The following is a 20,675-nucleotide window of genomic DNA, read 5'->3' on the forward strand; positions in this document are numbered from 1 at the left end:
TTCCCCTTTATGAGTTAGATTACACAGGGCTTGGGTCCTCCAGCCTACACATGGAAGGGAATGGCTTTGCCAGGCTGTCCCTCTGGTTCTCACTGCCCCCCTATAAAGTGTGAGTCAGTTGCAGTATAATGAATGAGTCAGTCGGCCCGATCTGTGATGCATATGCGTGTGATTGCCAGGTGGTATGCAGGTGGGGGCTGGGTGGGGAGTCTGCACTGGTGGATGCGGGCTGGGTGGTAGCTGCCAGATTAGGAGGTGAGTTGTATGCTTCCTTTCTGATCCAACTACTGCATGGTAGAGTCTAGAAGTAAAGAGGCTCTGGTTTTGTATGTTACACCCTTTGGGTCCCCAGACTCACCCTAGCCAGGCTTGTCTGTATCTCTGATGTAGAAAGAGGAACAGGAGTCAGAGAAGTCAAGTCCAAAGCAAAAACTTTATTGCACAAAGAAGCAGTACAAAGTCACTCTGGAGAAATAGGGGCACCCAGAACTGGGACATGGACACATTTGGGGCTGTAGGCCTGTTTTATGGGGTAGGGGCCCCTTTCTACAACCTCCAAATGTCACTACTTGATTAGTTATTGGATTTGTTGTTTGGGGGATAGGTTTGATGGACTAATAGGGATTTTGAGGAGAAAAGTAATCTAAAGAGGGTTTTAAACCAGGCATGGTGGCACACGTCTATAATCCCAGCATTTGGGAGATTGAAGCAGGAGGATCTTTGTAAATTCAAGACCAGCCTGAGCTACAAAGTGAGTTCAAGGCCAGTTTGAACTGCACAGCAAGACCCTGTGTCAAAAAGACAAAAACAAAAATAAAAACAAACAAACAAAAAGAGGGGCTTATATGGGACAGTGTAGCTACACAAGAGTAGATCTCAAAACCTCAGGCTGTCAGCTCAGCTCCTTGATGATATGCAGAGACCCCCTTCCTCTCTATTTTTCAAAGGGGCCCAGTCCCCTCATCAAACCCTGCCTAAGGATCCCAAACTGTTCCTATGCATGTATCCAGCTGACTATCTGGATAACCAGCTAACTTTCACGTTGGTTCTAGACTAAATGCTCTGTTGTGATGCCTCACTGCAGTCTCAAGCAAGGAGCCCCACTTCTCTGCCTCAGTTCCCCCAACTGTGGATCTGTGAATGATTCTGGTCCTGCCTTCAGCCAAAGGTGCAGGCGAGACTCAAGAAAGGACTGCAAATATGTAATGTATATATCACTGTCAGGCTCTAATCATTGTGGTTTGTAAATTTTTTTCTCTTTAAAATAAAATAGATTTGAAAAGATTTTTTAAAAAAAGTTTGTGGGAAGGTGTTTTGCCTGGTTAGAAAGTTCTAGCCATATCCCAGCTCTCAGAAAGCTGAGGCAGGAGGATGAGGCCCTGTCTCAAAAACCAAAAAACAAAGATGGAAATGAAGCAAAGTAGGTGCTTGCTACCTTAAAGTAAATCAGGCTTTGAGGCTATAGAGTTGGAAATAATGCTACCTTTTTAAGTATATGTCAGCCCTGCCTCTGACGTATTCTCCCTTTTAATATCACAATCCGAGGTGAGTACTGACATTATTCTCATCTTCCAGCTGAGAAATTGAGACTCAGGTAGAGGAACTAACCCAAAGACACACAGCCAGCGAGTCTACCCCCCAAATCTGTGCTCTACCTGCCACAGGCTTCCCAGGACCTCCTTCTTCATTCTTTCACTCATTAACATGTATACTTTATTTCCTGTGCCAGATAACTTATCGGACAGAGGAAGAGAGACACGCCGGAGCTTCTGACCTGAAGATGTCATTATTTTCCAGGGAAGATAAGGCTCAAATAATTGCAATCTAAGTGATAAGAGTCAGGCACAGTGAACTGCTTAACTGCTGGTGCTGGCTGAGTCAAGGACCTGCACAAACACTGTGGGTTGGATGTTGTTTTGTTTTTCATTTCGTGGAGGGGCAAAAACTCAGTGTCTGTATACTTTGGGCACAAATTCCTTTATTTCCCCAAATTTTAGAAAATCAAGAGGAAAATACTCCTAGAGTTCCCATAGGGAGTAAGTAAAATACTTATTCATTCATTCAATAATTATGTATTGAAACCCAGTGGGTAGCAGCTACTTTTTTGGTGCCAGGGAAGACTGGAGGAAGCAGACAGGAGATATTACCCTGGAACCCCAGGAAGACTATAAATACAATATCTTTTTTCTTTCCTCCTTCTTTGTGTGTACCAGGGACAGAACCTAGGACCTCATATACTCTAAGAAAGTGACCTACCACTGAGTTATATCTCTAGTCCTTTTTATTTTGAGACAAGATCTTGTTAAATGACCTAGGCTGACTTTGAACTTTTGATTCAGAGGCAGAACTTCTGCCTCAGTTTTGGAGTAGCTAGGATTACAGGTGTGTACCACTATGCTCAGCCTTCTCCCTTGCCCCCAAATAATTCAAGCATAATATACACACAGGAAAGTGCAAAAATCCTGCCTGTGCAAAGACAAACAGTATGCACCTGTGTACCAGCAGCCTGATTAAGAAAGCAACATTACCAAAGTCAGGAATATGTTAAAAGCAAAGAGCTATCCTGCTGTGTAAAATTTGAGGAGAGGAAGAATCCCAAAAAGAACTGAGTTATCAATATAAATTATAATTTTAATGCAATTTTTTTGTACCAGGAATTGAACTCATGACCTCGTGCTTGCCAAGCAGGCCCTTGTGCCACTGCTATACTCCTGGCCCCTCAATTTTTTGAGACAGAGTTTCACTATGTAGTTCAGGCTGGCCTTGACTTGGCAGCAATCCTCCTGCCTCAGTCTCCCAAGTGTTAGAATTACAGGAGTGTGCTACCAAGTCCTGTTTAATGCAATGTTTTTGAAAAATCAATATTAGTGCAAAAACTCCACAATGACAAAATACCCATGTAACTATGCAATGCTGAGTCTTGTCAAAGTTTAGGGCAAAAAGAAAACACCAGAAGTGCTGATCTGGTTGCCACCTGTCTCACCCTGATTATCAGCTCTCCTTGTAGTGGAGACCCTCCCTTCCAGAAGGGAAGGGTTCTTCAGATACACACTCTAGTCCCATACAGCTTCTTGCCTGTTTTTAAACTTCATATATACACAGCCCCCCTCTTTCACATATGGCCTCAAAATGATTTCTGTGAGAGATATCCTTGTTGCAGGCTGTGTACAGAGGTTTAAGGGGGCCGTGGTTTGGTCAGTTGTGCATTTTGAAGAGACTTCCTTGGGAAGAGGTGGGAGGAGGCAGGAGCAGTGGCTCTGGCCTGCACTTGGAGGAGGGACTTCAAGGATGGACAAGAGGAGATGGGGTCTCATCATTTTGTTTTGTTTTTAGTTTTTGCAGTACTAGGGATGGAACCCAAGGTCTTACACTGAGCTACATCCCCCAGTGCATTTTTTTAAACTTTAGGATAGGATATCATTAAGGGTATCCCTAGGTCACCCAGGCTGGCTTTACAGATCTTCCTAAGTAACCTGGCATGTGCTACCATTCCTGACTTCCAACAGTCTTTTGGAGGAGCAAAATCCACAGGACTGACTAGATATTAGAAATGAAGAAGAAAGAGAGGAGTCAGGAAGACACCATATCTGATGGAAACTAGCAGTGGTGGGGGGAAGACAATGAAAGGGTTAAGTATGGTACGTGTGAAGTACCTATCCCAGAGGCTCTGGTGCTCTGATGATGTGGAGCAGGCAGTCTTCCTTCAGTATCTTCCAGCATTGAGCTGATGGTGACATCAATGACACCACCTGCAGAGGACCAGGGAGGAGCTCAGGAAAGGGTCAGAAAGGGATGCTGGAGAACTTTCTGGAAGAAGGAGGTTTGAACAGGTGTGCAAATCAGAATGAAAATATAAAACATGCAAAACTATCCCGCCTGGCCCAGCAGGAATGCCAGCCTTGCAAACACCATGTTTACCTGCAGTCCAGGAGAATCTGAGTTGCAAAACATTCTGCAGATTAGGGGCTCTCCGGATCCAGCACCTGCCAGTTCCCCTGTGCATCAGCAGTTGCTGACCCAGCATAAGCTTTTCTCCCTGATACAAGGGACGCTTACCTTTAAAGGCAAAAGAACCTTTTCCGGGCTCAGGCAGCCTTACTCACTCCAGGCTCTGGTTGCTAAGACCCGCCCTACAGAGCACCGCCCCTCAGCCCCAAGGGCCCAACTGCGTGCTCTCAAGCACGCACCTGGCACCGGCTGGAGCATGTGCACCTGGCACCTCCCCATCAGTCCCCCAGTCACAGAGAGCTCTTTTCCTCCAGACTGGCTGGGGCTGGAACTGCTTGGAATCAACCCAGCAAAGCTCCAGTTCCTCCCAGGACTGAAGTCAGCCTCCAGAGAACAAAGCTGCCAGTGTGGGCACAAACTGGAGAGGGGACATGAAGTGTGTCCAGGCTGAATACCCGGGTTCCACCACCTCCCCATTTCTCCTAAAGCTTCAAGCAGCCTTAGGTCGTAAGGAGGCTGAGATTTCCTTAGGTCCCTTATCTGCTTAAAAATTCCCAATGGCTCCCCACTGCACACTGAATAAAACACTGACTTCTGTGCCTGGCCTCTGGGAGCCTTTGTGATCCTATCTCTTTAACCTGTCTCTTCTCTCTCCCTTTATCTCATCTCCTTCCTAAATCCCTACCAGTTAGGTGAATCACAAAGGCTAGCTAGCCACATTCTGATTCAAGCCACCCCTCCAGGCTTCTGCTTGTACCCCCTCTCTCAGGCCTTCTCAGGTGCTCCCTCCCTAGATGGAGTTATATTCTGTTGCCCCAGCTCTGCTATAGCATGTCAGCTGGTCAGAGGAGCAACATCCCTATTAATCAGTCTAACCTTTGATCCAATGTCTATAGCTCTAGAGCTCACAGTGAACTGATCTCTCACAATAGCCTCCCGGGGCCATCAAACACATAGAGAGAATGCAGAGAAGTGGAATTTCAAGCAGGTAATGGGGGTCTGTTTGGGCAGGTATGGTGAGTGAAGCAAAGGTAAAGTCTGTTTTTCTGGCTACTTTGCTTTGTCCTCAAGTGGCACTGACCGTGGGGTTGGGGATTTGACTGAACTGCTGACATCAGGAATTAGTACAGTACAGTTATGTGGATAAACCTTTACATCCTTCCACCCGTCCTCCCCCAGGCTGATCTACAAGGGGACTTTATAGACATGGGTCTTGGGGCTCAGAGAACAGAAGGAACATGCTCAGGGGTGTTTGGCAAAACAGAAACAAAACCAGTAGAGCTGGAACTCCAAAGTCTAAACTGGGGCTCCACCATCAATCTCTGAGCGCAGTCCAGTCTCTGGGGCTGTCCCTTCAGTCAGCATCCTCTGACGGTCTGCTGCTTTCACACCTGCTCTTGCCCTGCCAAGAATGGCCATCCCTGCCATCTATTCAGTGAATTGATATTCAGTCTTCAAAACCCTGCTCACCATGCCCTTACCCCCAAGGGCTCTCCACTCCCTCACTTTCCCCTGTGGCATGAGCTCTGCTCTTGTATATACACATCCTGTACCTCACTTGATGTTGCTACTCATCCTTCCTCTTGTATCCCCTCCAGTTTGGGGGCTCCAGGAAGCTAATACTGGACTCTCATGCCTCCGTCCCTGGGAAAGGGGCCAGCACACAGCCAGCAACTGGGCAGAAGCACAACCAATGAGCTGACTGTGTGAGGAAACAAGCCAGGGAAACATGTTGAGCAGGGAGGTAGCAAGTCACAGGGGAAGTAGAGACAGACAGACAGTTGCTGAGTGGTCTCTTCATTTGCTCCTTCCTCCACGCCTTCACTCCGTCCTTTAGGTGCTCACGATCTGTGTGTGGGTCGGGGGATGTCAGATGACAGTAGACTAAGCGACACCAAGTGTTAAGGCACAGAAAGATCCCTGCTTGGGAAAGCAGGCGCTCTCCTGGAGGAGGACTCATTCTTGGGACACTTTTTGGCACACTGAGGTGAAGGAAGGGGTTCCAAGGTAGAGGAGACAACCTGAGCAAAGGTGCAGAGGTGAAGGGGTGGTGTGCTTATAACCTGGTGCCCTGAAGAAGGGCCTTCCCGGCAGCCTCCGGGCTCCGTCTCTGAAACTGTCTAATACAGGAGCAGGATCATCACAAGGTCCAGTACTGGAGTGGGGAGGGAACACCAGAGAATATAAAGGTCCTGAAGACGAGTGTACTGCTCAGCAATGCCAAGGGTCATCCTAGCATGTTTCCCAAAGAAACCCCACCACGGTCCCCTCCACCAAAAAAGGGACCTTTAGCCAAGATAGGACTGGCCAGAACTTGAGACTAGAGGGTTTTCCCTTCACAGTGTCCCTACGGCATGGCCCTAGAACAGGAGATGCAGTAAAATCAGATGACAATACCAGCAGCACCACCGGTAAACATCCACATGCTAAGCACATCATGGGCACACCTTAAAAATGTACCTCTCGCCACAGCTCGTGGATAGTGCTAGGAATCACGTTACCCATAAAAAAGTCACTGGCTCACAGACAAGGGATCCAGCCCGGGAGCCTGGGATTCTGCTACGGGCCAGTTTGCAGCTGAGCTGCTTCCATGTCAAGACCACCCATGCTTTTAACCATTCAGTTACCCTGCCTCCTCTCATGTTCCTCACACTCAGTGTTGCCCAGGACTGTCAGAAGATGAGGTGCAAAAAGCTTGGAAATAGTAAACACGGAGGAGGAAGGGGAAGCCAGAGAGGACTTAATCAGGGAGCAAGACCTCCTGTAGCCTCACTAATAAAGAATTAAAAACCATTTCCCATGTGATACACAACGTGGTTCAAATTGTTCTACAAATATTAATTCATTTAATCTTCACAACGACCCTAGGAGATGGTACTATTATTATTTTGAGTTTACCTTAAATTACCCACAGAGGAATACAGTCTTAGCTCTGAAGCGCCACGGTAGGCTACTCCCAGCTTGCCTTACAGCCGGGTACCAGCGCCTCCATTTTACTAGAGGCTGCTAAGCTCAGAGAAGTGAGCGCATTTGCCCAAGGTCACACAGCGAGCGCCTAAGGGTCCCAGCGAACCAGGAGCACAGCAAAGCTGGCAGCAAAACTACGTGCGGGCCAAAAGCCCTCCGCCCCTCCCCCACCCCGCCCCCTCCCCGCGGAGCCCCACCCCGGACGTGTTCGCTCAGACCCCGCCCACACGCCCCTCCCTCCTGACACACCAACCCGCCAGCCAATGGCTGGGGTCCTATAAACGCTCGGCCGGCGCGCGCTCCGGAGCGCGGAGGCTGGAGGTATAACGTGAGGGCGTGTGGATCGCGAGTCCCGGGTCCAGTCCCGAAGTAAGTGCACTTGCACGCCGTGGACCTCAGACTGGAGGAGTCAGTCGGAGTCCGAGGATCGGAGCGGAACCTCCTCTGAGAGCGCCGCCCGTTCGCTCGTCGCCGCCCGCGCAACCCGGCACTGCCAGAGTCACCAGCGCAGCGCGGCCATGGAGCCCAGCAGCAAGGTGAGTCGCGCGCCGCTGGCCTTCCCCACCCGGGACAAAGGCGGAACCCCGTAGGACCCTCGGGCGATCCAGGGCGCCCAACCACCCGGCCACGCGCCATGCGCCCGCCACGCGCAGCGCGCCTCCAGGAGTGCAGCTCGGCGTGGGCCTGGACGCAGCGGGGCCCGGACTCTGGATCTAGCGGGCGCTAGGGTGCCGCGTGCGCGTTTGGGTGCCCGCACCGCGTACCGGCTTCCTTCCGGGGCTCGGTGTATCCACGCGGCCCGGAGAGGACCGGGAACTCGGGGCCCAGCGCCGCACGTCGCGCACGACCTCGGAGGTGGCTGCCCAGCCAGCGTCCGCTCCTCCCGGGCGGGGGAGGGGGCCCGAGCGCGGCGCCCATTGGCTGAGCGGGCCGAGCCCCCAGTCGGGCCCCGGCGCTGGCCCGGGCGGAGGAGGCGGGACCCGCCAGCCCTCCCGGCGGGATCCGGGCCGCTTGCCCCGCGCCCCCGCACGGCTGCAAATCCGCGGACCAGCCGGAGGCGCTTCCCAGGAACCCGCGATGCCAAGGCGGAGGGCGCTTCTATCGGACCGAGACGCTAGTGTAGGGGCTCTGCTTCCAGGATGGAAGCGGACGGCTCGTTTCCACGCTCCTTTTCCGGGAGTAATGCGGACCCCGAGCTTTTGCTAGGGCCAGTGGAGATGCTCTCTGAGGAGGCGCGCTTGAGACGGTGGGGCAGAATTGGGGTGGAATTGAGGGCCCCTCCATGACCTCGAGTGGGAAAGAGACCCTGTCCTTAGAACGAGGGGTTTTTGTTGGAAGCAAAAGACTCTAGATAAGCTCTGTTTCTACAAACTAACTTGTCCTGCAGGGGCTCTTCCTGAGTTTACCCCAGAGGTTCTTTCAACAAGGCACTTTTCGAGATGCTGTATGGGTAAAATGTGGTTTCTTTCCTCCCTGCCGACTTCACTCTTGTCTGGGTTATTTACAGATCACATTTTTCTTTCTTTCTTTCTTTCTTTATTTATTTATTTATTTTTTTTGTTACCGAGGATCGAACTTGCGACCGCGACCGCGCACCTGCCAGACAGCCGCTTGTGCCGCTGAACTAAATCCCCGGAAGATCACATTTTTCTTTAAAAAAAAAAAAATCTTTTTTTGAGACGGGGTCTCACTAACCCTGCAGGCTGGCCCAGAACTCATTATTTAGCCTAGGTTGGCCTCGAACTTGTGGCAACCCTCCCACCTGAGGCACAGAATGCTAGAGTTACAGGCGAGGGCCACCATGCCCAGCTCTTTCAGTTTTTGAGACAAACTTTCACTGTTTAGTTCGGGCGGGACTTGAATTTACTGTATAGCCCAAGACTGGCCTCAAACTGAGATGATCCTCCCATCTCCACTGCGATTACCAGTGAGCGCTACTTTGCCTAGTTTAAAACATTTCTCATTATCTACTTGTGATTTCCTCCTGCTCTGTAACCTTTTAAGCCTGATTCGCAAAGGCACGCGACCAAACCCGAAATGCCCTTCCTTAGGCTGTGGAGATGTTGGTGGGATCGAGCTGAGAAACAGTCAAAACTGTACTCAGCGGGATCAGACCTCCCCATACCTGTCCAAGCCGGACTTGCTTTGCCCTGCCTTGGCTCTGAGGCTTGAATGGAGTCTGAGGGCATTGTGGCTGCACCACAGAGACAGGGAAAGCTAAACAAAATACAAGAGAAACGATTTTAGCTAATGACAATGGCTGAGGCCCCGAAGTCCAAGAACTCGCTGTTTTTCCAGAGCACCCCCTACCCCTACCCACTTATCTGGGCCATGGTGTCTTCACATGCAAGATAGGGATAGCTCTTTACAGTTCCTCAAAGGAAAAAACATATGACGCCAGACCTGGGTGTATTTATTGGACAGATAAGTAAATATTCTGAGTGCAGACAGCAGAGTAGAGGAGAAAATAAACAGCCACTTAAGAGTTTACTGAGATGCTTTTGAAAATGCTTTTCACTGTTAACCACGTAGCTCTGCTGTGGTTTTTTTTTATCTGGGGGGAGCTTGTAGAAGAGAAGTAACTTTACTAAAGTTGCACAGCTACCAAGTGACTGAGTAGATGTAAACCCAGGTCAATGAGAAGGGGTTTTAACTTCTGCCTCCGCTGCATTTTTTGCTAGAAGGAATAGTTTTGTCTTGAAGGGCAAAGTATGGAGTCTGGTCAGCTATGACAGTGGGTGCTTTTCACATAATGCTCTCCAAATCAAACTGTGCAGTTATCAGAAAATCATTTTAAAGCATCTCCCTTCCCAGTGGCTTATCCATATTGATAAATTCATGTGAGTGTACTGTTACATTAGTAAATGCGTGGAAATCTCAAAAGACAAGGACAAAGATAGCATTTACACTAAATATTTTTTTACTAAATTCTCTATGATTATCTTGCATGCATTCTGGAAAACAGGCCTTGCCTTTGGAAACCTCTGAATTGGTCAGTGCCACAACATTGTTTCAAAGGTTAAACTGAGACCCAGAGAGGTGTATCATACGTTGGGTGTGTCTAGCTCAGATGTCTTGGTTCTGCTCTGTTCCTCTTTATTTTCTTGGAACTGGGGATTGACTGCTGACTTCCCTGTGTTCCACTATACTTTTCTGTGGCTCAAAGTAATGAGCGTAACTTAGGAAGTACGGCGGGAACAGGTGGAATCAGAATTGCCTGGCCAGCCAGGGTCTCATCCACCATCTGTGCTGGGTTCCAGGCAGGAATAAGCTCTCGAGACAAAGTAGACATCAGAAATCTACAGGACTTCTCAGCCTGTAACAGTACAGTGTATAGGTATTTGCTTGAAGTGCCACAGATGTGGTTTCAAATCCCAGTTTAACTGTTACCTCATCTGTAGATGAAAACATTTTTTATCATTAGAATGTTTGTAAGAATTCAGAGGAAAAATCATGGCTATCTGCCCCCCTAGAAACTTCATGAATAGTCCTTATTTCCTTGGATTCCTTTTATGCATGGTGCTTGCCTAGGCCTGAGGGAGCAGCTGTATGAGGGCCTCGGTCTGTATTTTAGAGGTGTGACATTTGGGCAGCGTGAGCTTTGGGGGAGTCAGGATATCTGGCTTAATAGTATTACTTAGATTACACTGATTTCACTGAGGTTTCCACTGGTCACTTCCTCCCATTAAGGGCTTAGAGGAGGCCAATTTGCTGAGATGGCACATGGTTAGAGTGCCAGGTCAATAGCCTGAGGTCAGCTGGTAAGTTAGTTCTGCCTTGCCTTAGATTTCTTTGTTCCCATCCATCTGCCTGGATTTGGGTCAGCTTTGGGATAATTTGAAAGGAACTCGCATGAACCTTTTCTTTTGCAGTCTTCACACCTGCTCTATGAGCAAGAAATAAGTCACAGGTCCAATGAAAAACCAAAAGCCACACATAGGCCTTCTGCCCCAATACATGCTGCCAGCTTTATCAGGAAGATATTGGAGGACCGAGGAAAGTCAGAACAGAAGACCTTCCAGCCCATAGGTTAGCCCTCCAATTGACAGGTGAGGAATCAGAGGCCAGAGAAGAGAAGAATTATCTAAGATAGGCTCTCACAGAAGAGTTGAGGTAGCCTATAGAAAGACATCTTGTTGTTGCTGTGGTTTTTTGTTTGATGGTTGGTTGTTTCTTTTGAGACAGGGTCCCCCTATAGTTCAACCTAGCCTTGAACTCTGCCCGGTCTAGCCTCAAACTTGAGGAAATGCTCCTGGCTTAGCCACCTGAATGCTGGGAGTACCAGCACCTCTGGCCTCTGAAGTTTTTAAAAAGGTTCTTTTTTTTTCACACCTCTATGTTCAATGCCATTCTCCATCCACCCCACATGAACAGAAATTGTGCAGTAGGATTCTTTTTAACAGTTGGATTAGATATGATTTAACATCTAAAACCCTTCTGTGAATGGAAACAAAATGAAGTTATGACCTTGGAGAAGTACCTTGGTTTTCTCTGTAAAATGAAGGTTCCACTGGTGGCTGGGGCTGTGGTGAGTCTGGCTTTGTGTCTTGAACCAAAATGGTGGCTATTTTCAGTTGGAAAGATCTTTGGGTGGGTTTTTGTTTTTGTTTTTGTTTTTTTTTTGCGTGGCTATTTTGGCTATACCCACAATGTAAACAGTCCTGAGATGATCCTTGTCCAGTGCTGAGCCATTCAGGGATTCGACCCTACTTGCCTCAGAGCTGGGTCAGCCCCAAATCCCCCATAATCAGCTTGTGACTTTAGGGAGCTCAGCTGTGCCCAGTGCTCCTGGTCACAGGGTGTCAGGGCCCCAGCACTAAGGATACAGGCATCTCCTTCCCCTCCTTCCTAGACTGGCGAGCTGGGGAGGCCTGGAACAAAGGAGAAAGTGTGTGTCGTTGGCTTGGGGCCTGCAGCCTCCCTCCTTCCCTCACCTCACTTCTAGAGGTGACAAAGCCACTCAGTCCCCAGGATGACAGAGACCAGCAAGGCTCCTGGATGGACTATGGGTTCAGAGAGGCTGTGTCCAGGCTGGCAAGTCTAGCCCTGGCCACCAAAACAAACCTCCAGTTGTTACCTCCCTCCGTGGGAGGGGTGGAATGGAGTTGGAGGTGCTGTCATTCAGCCACCAGGCCTGGCAGTAGCTGATGCATAAACATTGGGGTTTTGTAGTAATTGAGCCTGAGATTCCCAGGCCTCAAACCTGGCTAGGAAAAAGGTAGGGCTTACTCCTCCATTTCCCTGACTTTTGTTTCCTCAGGGCCTCCATACTTTAGAAAGGGAGGGAGCTCTTCTTTTCAATCCTCAGCTGATGGACATCTGCCTGAGTTGCTTAGGCCAGAGCTTGTCTCTCCCTGCCCTGGAGCTGGGAGTGGGTATGAGAGGGCCAGTGTCAGAAACAGCACTCCCTAGGATATGTCTTGTGGGAGCTGTGTTCTCAGTTGTGCGAGGATTAGTACCCACTTTCTGGGTCAGCAGCTCTGAGGCTTACTTGGAAGTGCAGGGCCTGTGCAGCAGACTTGGAGCATAGTCCGGTCCCATTACTGCAGCACAGTGGGTCCCAGATGGGTCAGTTTGCTGGCAGCACAGCACTGCTGTGTGCTGGAGAGAAGGAGAGCTGCCTCACAATGGGCTGCCCAGCTAGAGGAAAGAGACAGCCCTTCTGTATTCCTTGAGCATTCATCTGCTCCATAGAGTGGAGTGGCCCTCACAGCTGTGACAAACTTTCCCTCCAAGGTCTTGGCCCTGGTGCCGGGGCTGCTTTGGGCTCATCTCACCTCTCTCCCACAGCCGTGGGTGCCCTGCCTTTGACAGCTCTGTCAAGTAGCTGGAGCACATTGTGAAGCCCATCATCTATTCCAGTGGTCACAGCTCAGATCATTGCCCTCTGTGGCACAGTGGAGGCAATCCTCACTGCCAATGCCTTACACCATGATGATGCCAGCCTCCACAAGAGTTTCCTCCAGACAGGCACTGGCCTGAATGTGGGCTTGAGTGGCCTGGCAGCCAGCTGTGCCATCAGCATTTTGGGCAGCAGGGTTATGCCAGGCATGGCCCAGCAGGCCTGGCTGTTTGTGGGTGTGGTCATAGTCCTCACCCCTCGAAGAAATACTCAACCTCTGGGGTCTCAGTGTCACCTTCATCCTTGTCATCAGCCAAAGAATGTGGTGTAAAAGCCACCCTCCTCCTCAGTCCTGCACAAATCCATCTGGCACACAGGCATGGGCTGCTGATGATCTTGGAAATTCACAGTGTCTGAGTCCCACGATCTGTGAACCCAGTTCTTTTCCCCATGTCCCATGCCAAGGAGCAGAACCTACCTCTCATCAGGTACCTGACCAGTGAGAACACCTCCCTCCCCCACAGTTCTCCATGCATAAGGATGAACTTGAGTGTTGTTTTTCTCTCCACTCAGAGTGTTTATCTCAGAGTTCACCTGTTCATACGTCTGTGGAGCAGCTCTCTGTCTCCTAGTGATAGAAAACCTTCTGAGTTCTACACTGCAGGACTACATTTGCTCTGAGACTTGGAAGGCAGTGTTCTGAGCCTGCCAGGCCCTGGCACTGGAGCTGTGTCCAAAAAAGTTCTCAGATGTGACTGGAAAAAAAATACTGAATTTTCTTTTTTCTAAGTGCAGGAGTAATGGAGCCAACTAAAGGGGAACAGCATAGTGAAAACATAAACATCTTCTTTATCCAGGGGTCACTGTTAGATATTTACCTCTTTTTGCCCACATGTAGGTACATGCCCATAAGTGTGATGTTTATGCAATATGTTGACATTTCTATGTTTTGCTCTGTGTGGCCTATTGTGCTCACCAGCCCAAGCCTTAGAGCTAAATAGTTGCCCTGTGTTTCTCTGCAGACACTACAGGTGTCATTAACATCTCTTCAGTAGTAAGGTCAGTAACATCTCTTCCTTAAGTTAAATGTACATTCTGTGTATACATTATACATGTTTTTTCTCTACTATTTTTTGTTTTTTGTTTTTTTGGTACCAGGGATTGAACTCACAACCTCGTGCTTGCTAGGCAGGCACTTAAGCCACTGAGCCAAACCCCCAGCCCCACATTATACTTTTTTTTGACAATCTATCCTGGAGCTCTGTTCATGACAAGTACATACAGATGTGTTGCATTCTTTCCAACAGCTGTGTAATATCCCATTATAGACATGTCTCACCACGATTAAGAAACAGCACCCTCACACTTACTTCATACCACTTCATACCACACAATATATGACATGTATTTATTTTCTTCCCTAGCTGCAGATTAAAATAATTAAATTCCACAGGCAGGGATTAGGTTTAGTTTATTGCTGAGACCCCACGTTCTATGATAGTGTTGGGAGCATGTATTCAAGCAGTCTTTACTTAGTAATACAATTTATTATTAATAATCACTCCCCTAGTTTTTTCTTTCAGTAGTGCGGGTTGAACCCAGCTATATCCTAATCTTTTTTTATTTTTCATTTTGAGATAGTGTCTCACTGAGTTGCTTAGTTACCCAGGTTGAGCTCAAACTTGTGATCCTCATGCCTCAGCCTCCCAGAACGCTGGAATTACAGGCATGTACCACTATGTCCAGTTGAAAAACCTTTTATGGAGAACTGAAGCTATAAGGGAAAGGACTTTTTTAAGGTCACTGGAACGGAGAAGCAGAGGCTTTGTATCCACCCAGACTTAACAAATTAATTTTATCTTAATTGAATTGATACCCATCTCACCACTGAATGCATACTCATACCAACTTCTCCAGGGGCCAGTTCATGATCCAGGCACCAGGCACCCAGCCCTGGGAGCCAGTTGTCTGGGTTTAATATCCCATTATAAGATAATATTCTTTTTCAGTCATTTAGGAGCAGTGACCTGTTTGTGTATTGAAAGACTTCAAAAATCCTTCTAGTTCATGTATTGGGTTTCTACATATAACAAGCAGCTCAGGGAACGTGGGATTTAAATCTGAGGTTTACAGACTTTCTACAAAAGGCCGGATAGACATTGTCAGCTTAAAGCAAAATCCAGCAAAGTGGATGAAAGGTTCCTGAATTTGAGCTCGGCCCATCTCAGATTGGAATGGTCAAGGCTTAGAGAGCTGCTGGAGTGGATGTTTGGCCTCCACAGAAAGAACCAGGTGAAAACCTTGTTCCTTTCAGGATCAGTACCCGGAAGCAGGGGTAGGGCCTGAGCAGGAAGCACAACAAACCTGACATCAGAGATGTCCCCCACACCCTAACTTGAAGTTTCACAGAGGCCTAGGACCCTCTGATTACTCTCCTTTTCCTCTCTGAGCCTCCCATTTTCTCCTCTGAAGTGGGAGCAATCTGTCCCCGGAGTGGAGCGAGTTCTGTTGTGGTGGTTAAATCAGGATGTCTGAGGAGTCCCTGGCAGGATGCCTGGTGACTCCCTGGTGCCGCTGATAATCGCCCCAGTTCCGTCCTTCTCTCTGCTTTAGACATTGATGAGCACCTTCTGCCTTTAGGGCCACTGTAGGGTGTAGCGCAGCTCAGTCATGCGAGAGTCCTGTCTTCACTAGGAGGCTTGAAGAAAATGACTGCAGGAAGAATCAGTGCCTGAGGTCACCCAAAGGCCAGGCTTCTGTGGTCAGCCCATCACTCTTGACAGGAGTCTGCAGGATAGAGGGGTTAGGGGTAAAATATCAGGAAGGAGGCCAGAGAACTCGGCTCTAGCCCTGGCTTCACCTGTGCTCCTTGCCTGTTACATAAGGATGTTAACAATCTGCAGTTCCTTGGGCTGCTTTCCTCTTTAATGCCCAGAACTTTGTTCAAAAAGCAAAGGAGAGATGTCATGGATCTGGTGAACCCTGCTGCACCCCTCCCCGCCCTCCTTACGCCTGCACCAAACACTTAGAAAGCCTCCTTGCATCCCATGCTCAGACACTTTGAAAGTCAGGCAGGAAGCTGTGAGAGGAGGACAAGATGGAGTGACGTTCAGATCCTGCCAGCTTGGGACCTCCCACCACAGGCCACACCTCCCTCTGAGGGCGGGGCCTCCTGCCTCCCTCTGCTAATATTGACTCAGCCTGCTGCAGGCAAGCCCAGCAGTGGAGCAGTGCTGGGGAAGGGTACATGGGCGGGGGCCGAAGGTCAAGTGTCCGGCAAGTTATGCACTGTGGCCATCTCATCCTGATGTGTGGGAACCAACACCTCGCCAGTGGGTTGGCGTGGGGGCACTCAGTGGGCTTTGGATCCCCAGGACTCTCAGAATTGGGAGAAAAGGGCATCTGGAGCATGAGGGAGCCTGTATGCTGCATATGGAGCCTGAGCCCAGGGCTTTACTCAGCAAAGCTTGTGGGCATTCCGAGGAGAGTTGAGATTTGAACTTGGTCTGACTGACTTCTCCACTGCTGCTCTGAGTTTAAAATGGAGGACTTGTGGAGAGGAATGCATTACCCTGTTCCACAGTCCTCTCACTCTCGCTCTAAAACAGAGTCTCTATGTATTGTCAGGTGGGCCTGAACTTGCAGTGATGCTCCTGCCTCAGCCTCCTGAGTACTGGAATTATAGGCAGGTGCCACCATGCCCAGCTTTTCTGTTTCGTTTTGTTTTTAAACAATTGTTTGGTGCTAATCCCTACCTGGGCACGCTAGTTACAAGGATAAAAAGACCCAGGTTCTAATTTTAGGAGTTTTCAGGGTGGAGACCACAGAGGACATAGCAGGAGCAAAGACCTGGAAAAGCCTGGGGTACTGTAGAAAGTTGTCCCAACCCTGACAGGTTCTACATTGCTCACCCCACTTTGTCTGAGTCACCGTCAGTGCATCACGACACCTAAGTAAACACAGGTTGAGTGAATGGACTTGGTTAGCTTCCTTGCTGTGCTTCAGCTTTAGCCACAGGTAGACAGGCAGATGAGCTCTGGTGGTCTGTCTGCCCTTCCTTGGTTTGGCAATCACTTGTCAAGGTAACTGCCTGGTGCCCTGATACAGAATTTGACAGCAGCTCTCTAAGGAAGAAGCATTGTCCCCATTTCTCAGGTGAGGAAACTGAGGCCCAGAGGCAGAGTGTACCATGCTTCCCAACTCCAAGGTGGAAGGAAGCCACTCACTGCATTTCAGCTGCAGTCCCAATTCCAAGCCCATCAATCATCAAGCTGATGTCTTGGTTGCAGGAGGCAACATAGGTCGGCTCTCAGTGCCTTGGGCCTACAAGAGGGCCCGGACTTGTACTGAGCTTACACTGAGCCTTCTGAGCACCCTGGTTCTTCATCTGGTGATAGTAGACTGTTTCTTTCCCCTGGACACACTATTCTGACACCTGGAATGTAGTCTTAGCACTGTGTTCCCACTTGGCGGTTTCCTGCTGCCCTTCACAATCCAAATCTAGTGTTCCCTCCTGGGAACTCATCTTTGATTGTCTGCAGGCAAAATTAAAAATCTTTTTCTCTAAGGCTTGCTCAGTTCCTCATTCCATCTGCTTTGAAGCCCAGACTATGTCAGTTTCATGTTGTCTTTGAGTGCCTCCCCCTGGGTGCCCTGGTGACCCACCAGCCCTCCCCACTGTGTCAGGACTTGGGTGTGTTTGGTTGCAGGCCCTGGAGCATGGGTCCCTGAGTGTTTTGTGAGTTCTAAGGCAGCACTCTACCTAGAACCCAAGGCATCGCGGGCAGGTCTTCTGAAGCGAGTTTGACCTTGGCCTGCCCATGGCAAAGTCTTGCAGAAGGGTTTACCCTTGACTGCCAGCAGCCCCCACTGCCAGTTAAGCAGCTGCTTAGTTGGGCCCTGAGGATTCAGAGGTCCAAGAACTTTCAGAATATCAGAGCTAGACTCATTGGTGTTTCGTGGTTGTTTTTGGGCTAATGGGTACTGGGAATGAGACTGATGACCTTGAGCTTGCCAGGCAGCTGCTTATGCCACTGAGCCAGACTTCTGAAACAGGGCCTGGAGCATTGCAGTGGGCCTCGGGCATCCTCTGCTACAGCAAATCCTGAGCCAGCATACTTTCTCATTTAGAGTTTTACTTAAATTGCTTTGTTCTAAGTAATATGAAGCCCCAGGGCTTGGGAAAAATATATTTTGAATAGTTACCATTCACACGGTTCAGAATTCAAAAATGTATAGAAGGGTATAAAACGAAGTTTCCCGTCTGTCCCACCCATAGCCACCCTGGTTCTCTAAGCACGGTACATCATTATTTATTTTACATGTGCCATCTTTTGAGGTTGATGTGCATATCCCCCAGCCTCATCAGTTTTTTTTTCACACCAAAAATAGTAAAAAACACATGATTCTGAAACCTGCTTCTTAAAATTAACTTGGAGAGCTTTATAGCTATATTATATTTCATTAAATCATAGGTTTGCATTGCTAGTTTTTATCTCAATTTGAGTATATCCTAGGAAAACATATACCTTGCACACCGTAAGTATCACACCCTGGATAACTCTGAGCTCATGCATACAACTCTCTGGACAACCCAGCAAGTGGGGCCAGCTCTCAGTGCCCAGCCCTCTTGCTCATGTTGAGTGCTATACCATACAGACTCTTTTGGTTCCCAGTGGTCACCTGTGACGTAGGCAGACTGGCCCTGTGCCTGACCAGGGACCCCCAGATGTTTGTTACCTGCTCATTGGCCACTTACTCTGTAGCTTCTGAGTCTGAAACTTCCTAAAGAATTGACCTAAACTTTTTTTTTTTTTAAATCCGTACCAGGTATTGAGCTCAACCACCTGCTTGCAAGGCAGGTGCTTATGCCGCTGAGCTAAATCCCCAGCCCTTTCCTAAAGAATTGAGATAAGGAAGACTTTAGGAGACCTTTTGAGTTGAGCTGTGAATGTTGTGCATTGTGGCAAGAAGCAAGTCCCCGCCAGTAGGATGAACAGCAGGGGATTCTCCAAGGAGGGGCAAGCAGACAGGCTTGCATGATGTAGAGTGAACTCTGAGCTATACCCTTAAACCTGGCGAAGCCTCTTGCTTTTCTTGGCCTCTGAAGAGAGAACCCTGGCTTTTGGCATGTTTGTCTTGTGGGCTTCTAGAGACTGAAAAGAGGATACATGCTGTCACAGTCAGGACTTCTTCTGGATTCTGTGGCAAAACTGAGGCCCGGCGACCCAGAGCAAGGCCATGGCTGAGCTGAGTACCCTAGCAGCTCCTTCAGGCTGTACTGGGGTGTGAGCTGGTGAGCCTTCCTCCCTCGCCTGCAGTGCTCGGTCCAAGAGCTGCAGAGCCGTGCCAGGGACTTCTGACATATGCCTCCCCAAGCACTCTTGTCCGATAGCCAGTGAAGGGCCTACCACTTACCATATTTCTTGGCTTCCTCATTTTAAAAGCCATAAAGTGTCTGTCTGCCTTTTTCTAGCCAGAAGGATAACTGACTGACCTTTCACCTGTCTGTAAGCAGGGCCTTTCTCCTGCTGGCCGCTTCCCTTCCTAATACCTCATGCCTTTGGCTGTCCTTTTTCTCTTCCAGCCCTCTGTCCATTAGAAATATTCTGGCCCAGAAGTTGTACCCATCTTGTGTCATGTTCTTTTCCAAAGTACCCTTCTAGCTGGTGTTTCATCTGCATCCAGTGAACCCGGAGAAACTTGTAGTTTGAGAGGACATTGCTGGGAGGGCACTGAATGGAGAGTTAAGAGCCACGGCTCTGCCGAAGACCTCTGAGAGATCTAGGACTTGTGTCTTCCTCTCAGAGCTCCATTTTCCTGCCCTGGGAATGGTGGGGAGGGGAGGAGGCAGGCAGGACCATGTCTCTAAAGCTGACTCTTCCCATTCTGTAGATAAGCAAATAAAGGATAAGGAAGGTAGTGTGGTGGGATTCATAGAGCAAATAGGGAGATGGGTTGGGTCAATGCTTGGCTCTAAATCCAGGATACCTTCTTACCTGGACTTTTCCTTTCTCATAATTTGGCCCCACTCTCATGGGAGGGTTGATTCCTACATCTCCTAACCAGAATCTGGAGCCCAAGTATGACCCTACCAGGAGGATGAGACCCCGGAGAATTAAAGGCTGTTTTCTCTAGCCAGAGGGAGAAGACCCTGACTGCCTTTCACCAGGAAAACGCCTAGAAGTCAGCTGGGCCGGTTTGGGCACCTGAGGTGGGGAAGTAGTCTAGTTTCCCAGGAGGACAGGTATTGGGCCAAGAGTTAGGCAAAACATCCGAACATGAAAACCTGCCAGCCTCAGCCCTGCTGTGTGGTAACCTGGGCTCAGACATGCCTGTGACTGTGTGGTTTTGTTTTTCTGCAGAAAGTGACAGGCCGCCTCATGCTGTCCGTGGGAGGGGCAGTGCTTGGATCTCTGCAATTTGGCTACAACACTGGTGTCATCAATGCCCCTCAGAAGGTGAGTACCATGCCATTGAGGCCTCCAGACACCAGCTTGTTCTGCTGCACCAACACATGTGTGCACACACATGCACATGCTCACACTGCCATCAGGGTGTCAGAATCACGGGCATCGGCTTAAACGTCAGCCTCCCCAGCCAGCATTGTAGAATTACAGGGCCCATGAAATCCTGGGGTTTTATAGATCATCTTGACCAGCTTCCCACCCAGCACTGATGTTTGTTATAATCAAAAGCAATGTTTAGTTGTATGTTGCTGTACTGCAGTGGCATATCCTCTGTTATGCTGAGGATAGAGCTGGGTTTTTTTTGTTTTTGTTTTTTTTATATTGCTCGGTACCCTCCGTATGACTCCAGGGTAAGCAGCCAGGTCAGCAGCAGCCATTCTTCCCTTTCTACAGGTATGATGATGGCCAGAGAGTGAAATGAAAACCTGCACAGCATCACTTGGCCACTC

General features: G+C 49.0%; 1 protein-coding gene and 1 long non-coding RNA gene across 2 annotated transcripts in view; one reads left to right on the plus strand and one right to left on the minus strand.

Annotated features, from left to right (window-relative positions):
• Positions 1 to 414: 414 nt before the first annotated feature.
• Positions 415 to 7,069, minus strand: LOC134473054 (uncharacterized). The gene is made up of 2 exons (XR_010043145.1): positions 3,919 to 7,069; positions 415 to 3,807 (listed from the first exon to the last, which is right to left on the minus strand). It is a non-coding gene; the product is annotated as an uncharacterized LOC134473054 (long non-coding RNA).
• Positions 7,070 to 7,197: 128 nt separating this feature from the next.
• Positions 7,198 to 20,675, plus strand: part of Slc2a1 (solute carrier family 2 member 1) — a 33,985-nt gene continuing 20,507 nt past the window's right edge. Inside the window, exons 1-2 of the mRNA XM_003462511.5 lie at positions 7,198 to 7,451; positions 20,122 to 20,217. Of these exons, the coding sequence (XP_003462559.1) occupies positions 7,434 to 7,451; positions 20,122 to 20,217 (114 nt within the window). The 5' untranslated portion in view covers positions 7,198 to 7,433. The remainder of the gene's footprint in view (positions 7,452 to 20,121; positions 20,218 to 20,675) is intronic.

The sequence above is a fragment of the Cavia porcellus genome, unplaced genomic scaffold (assembly GCF_034190915.1).
Source record: "Cavia porcellus strain 051 isolate PalLab524CR breed Dunkin Hartley unplaced genomic scaffold, mCavPor4.1 scaffold_25, whole genome shotgun sequence".
NCBI classification, from domain to species: Eukaryota; Metazoa; Chordata; class Mammalia; order Rodentia; family Caviidae; genus Cavia; species Cavia porcellus.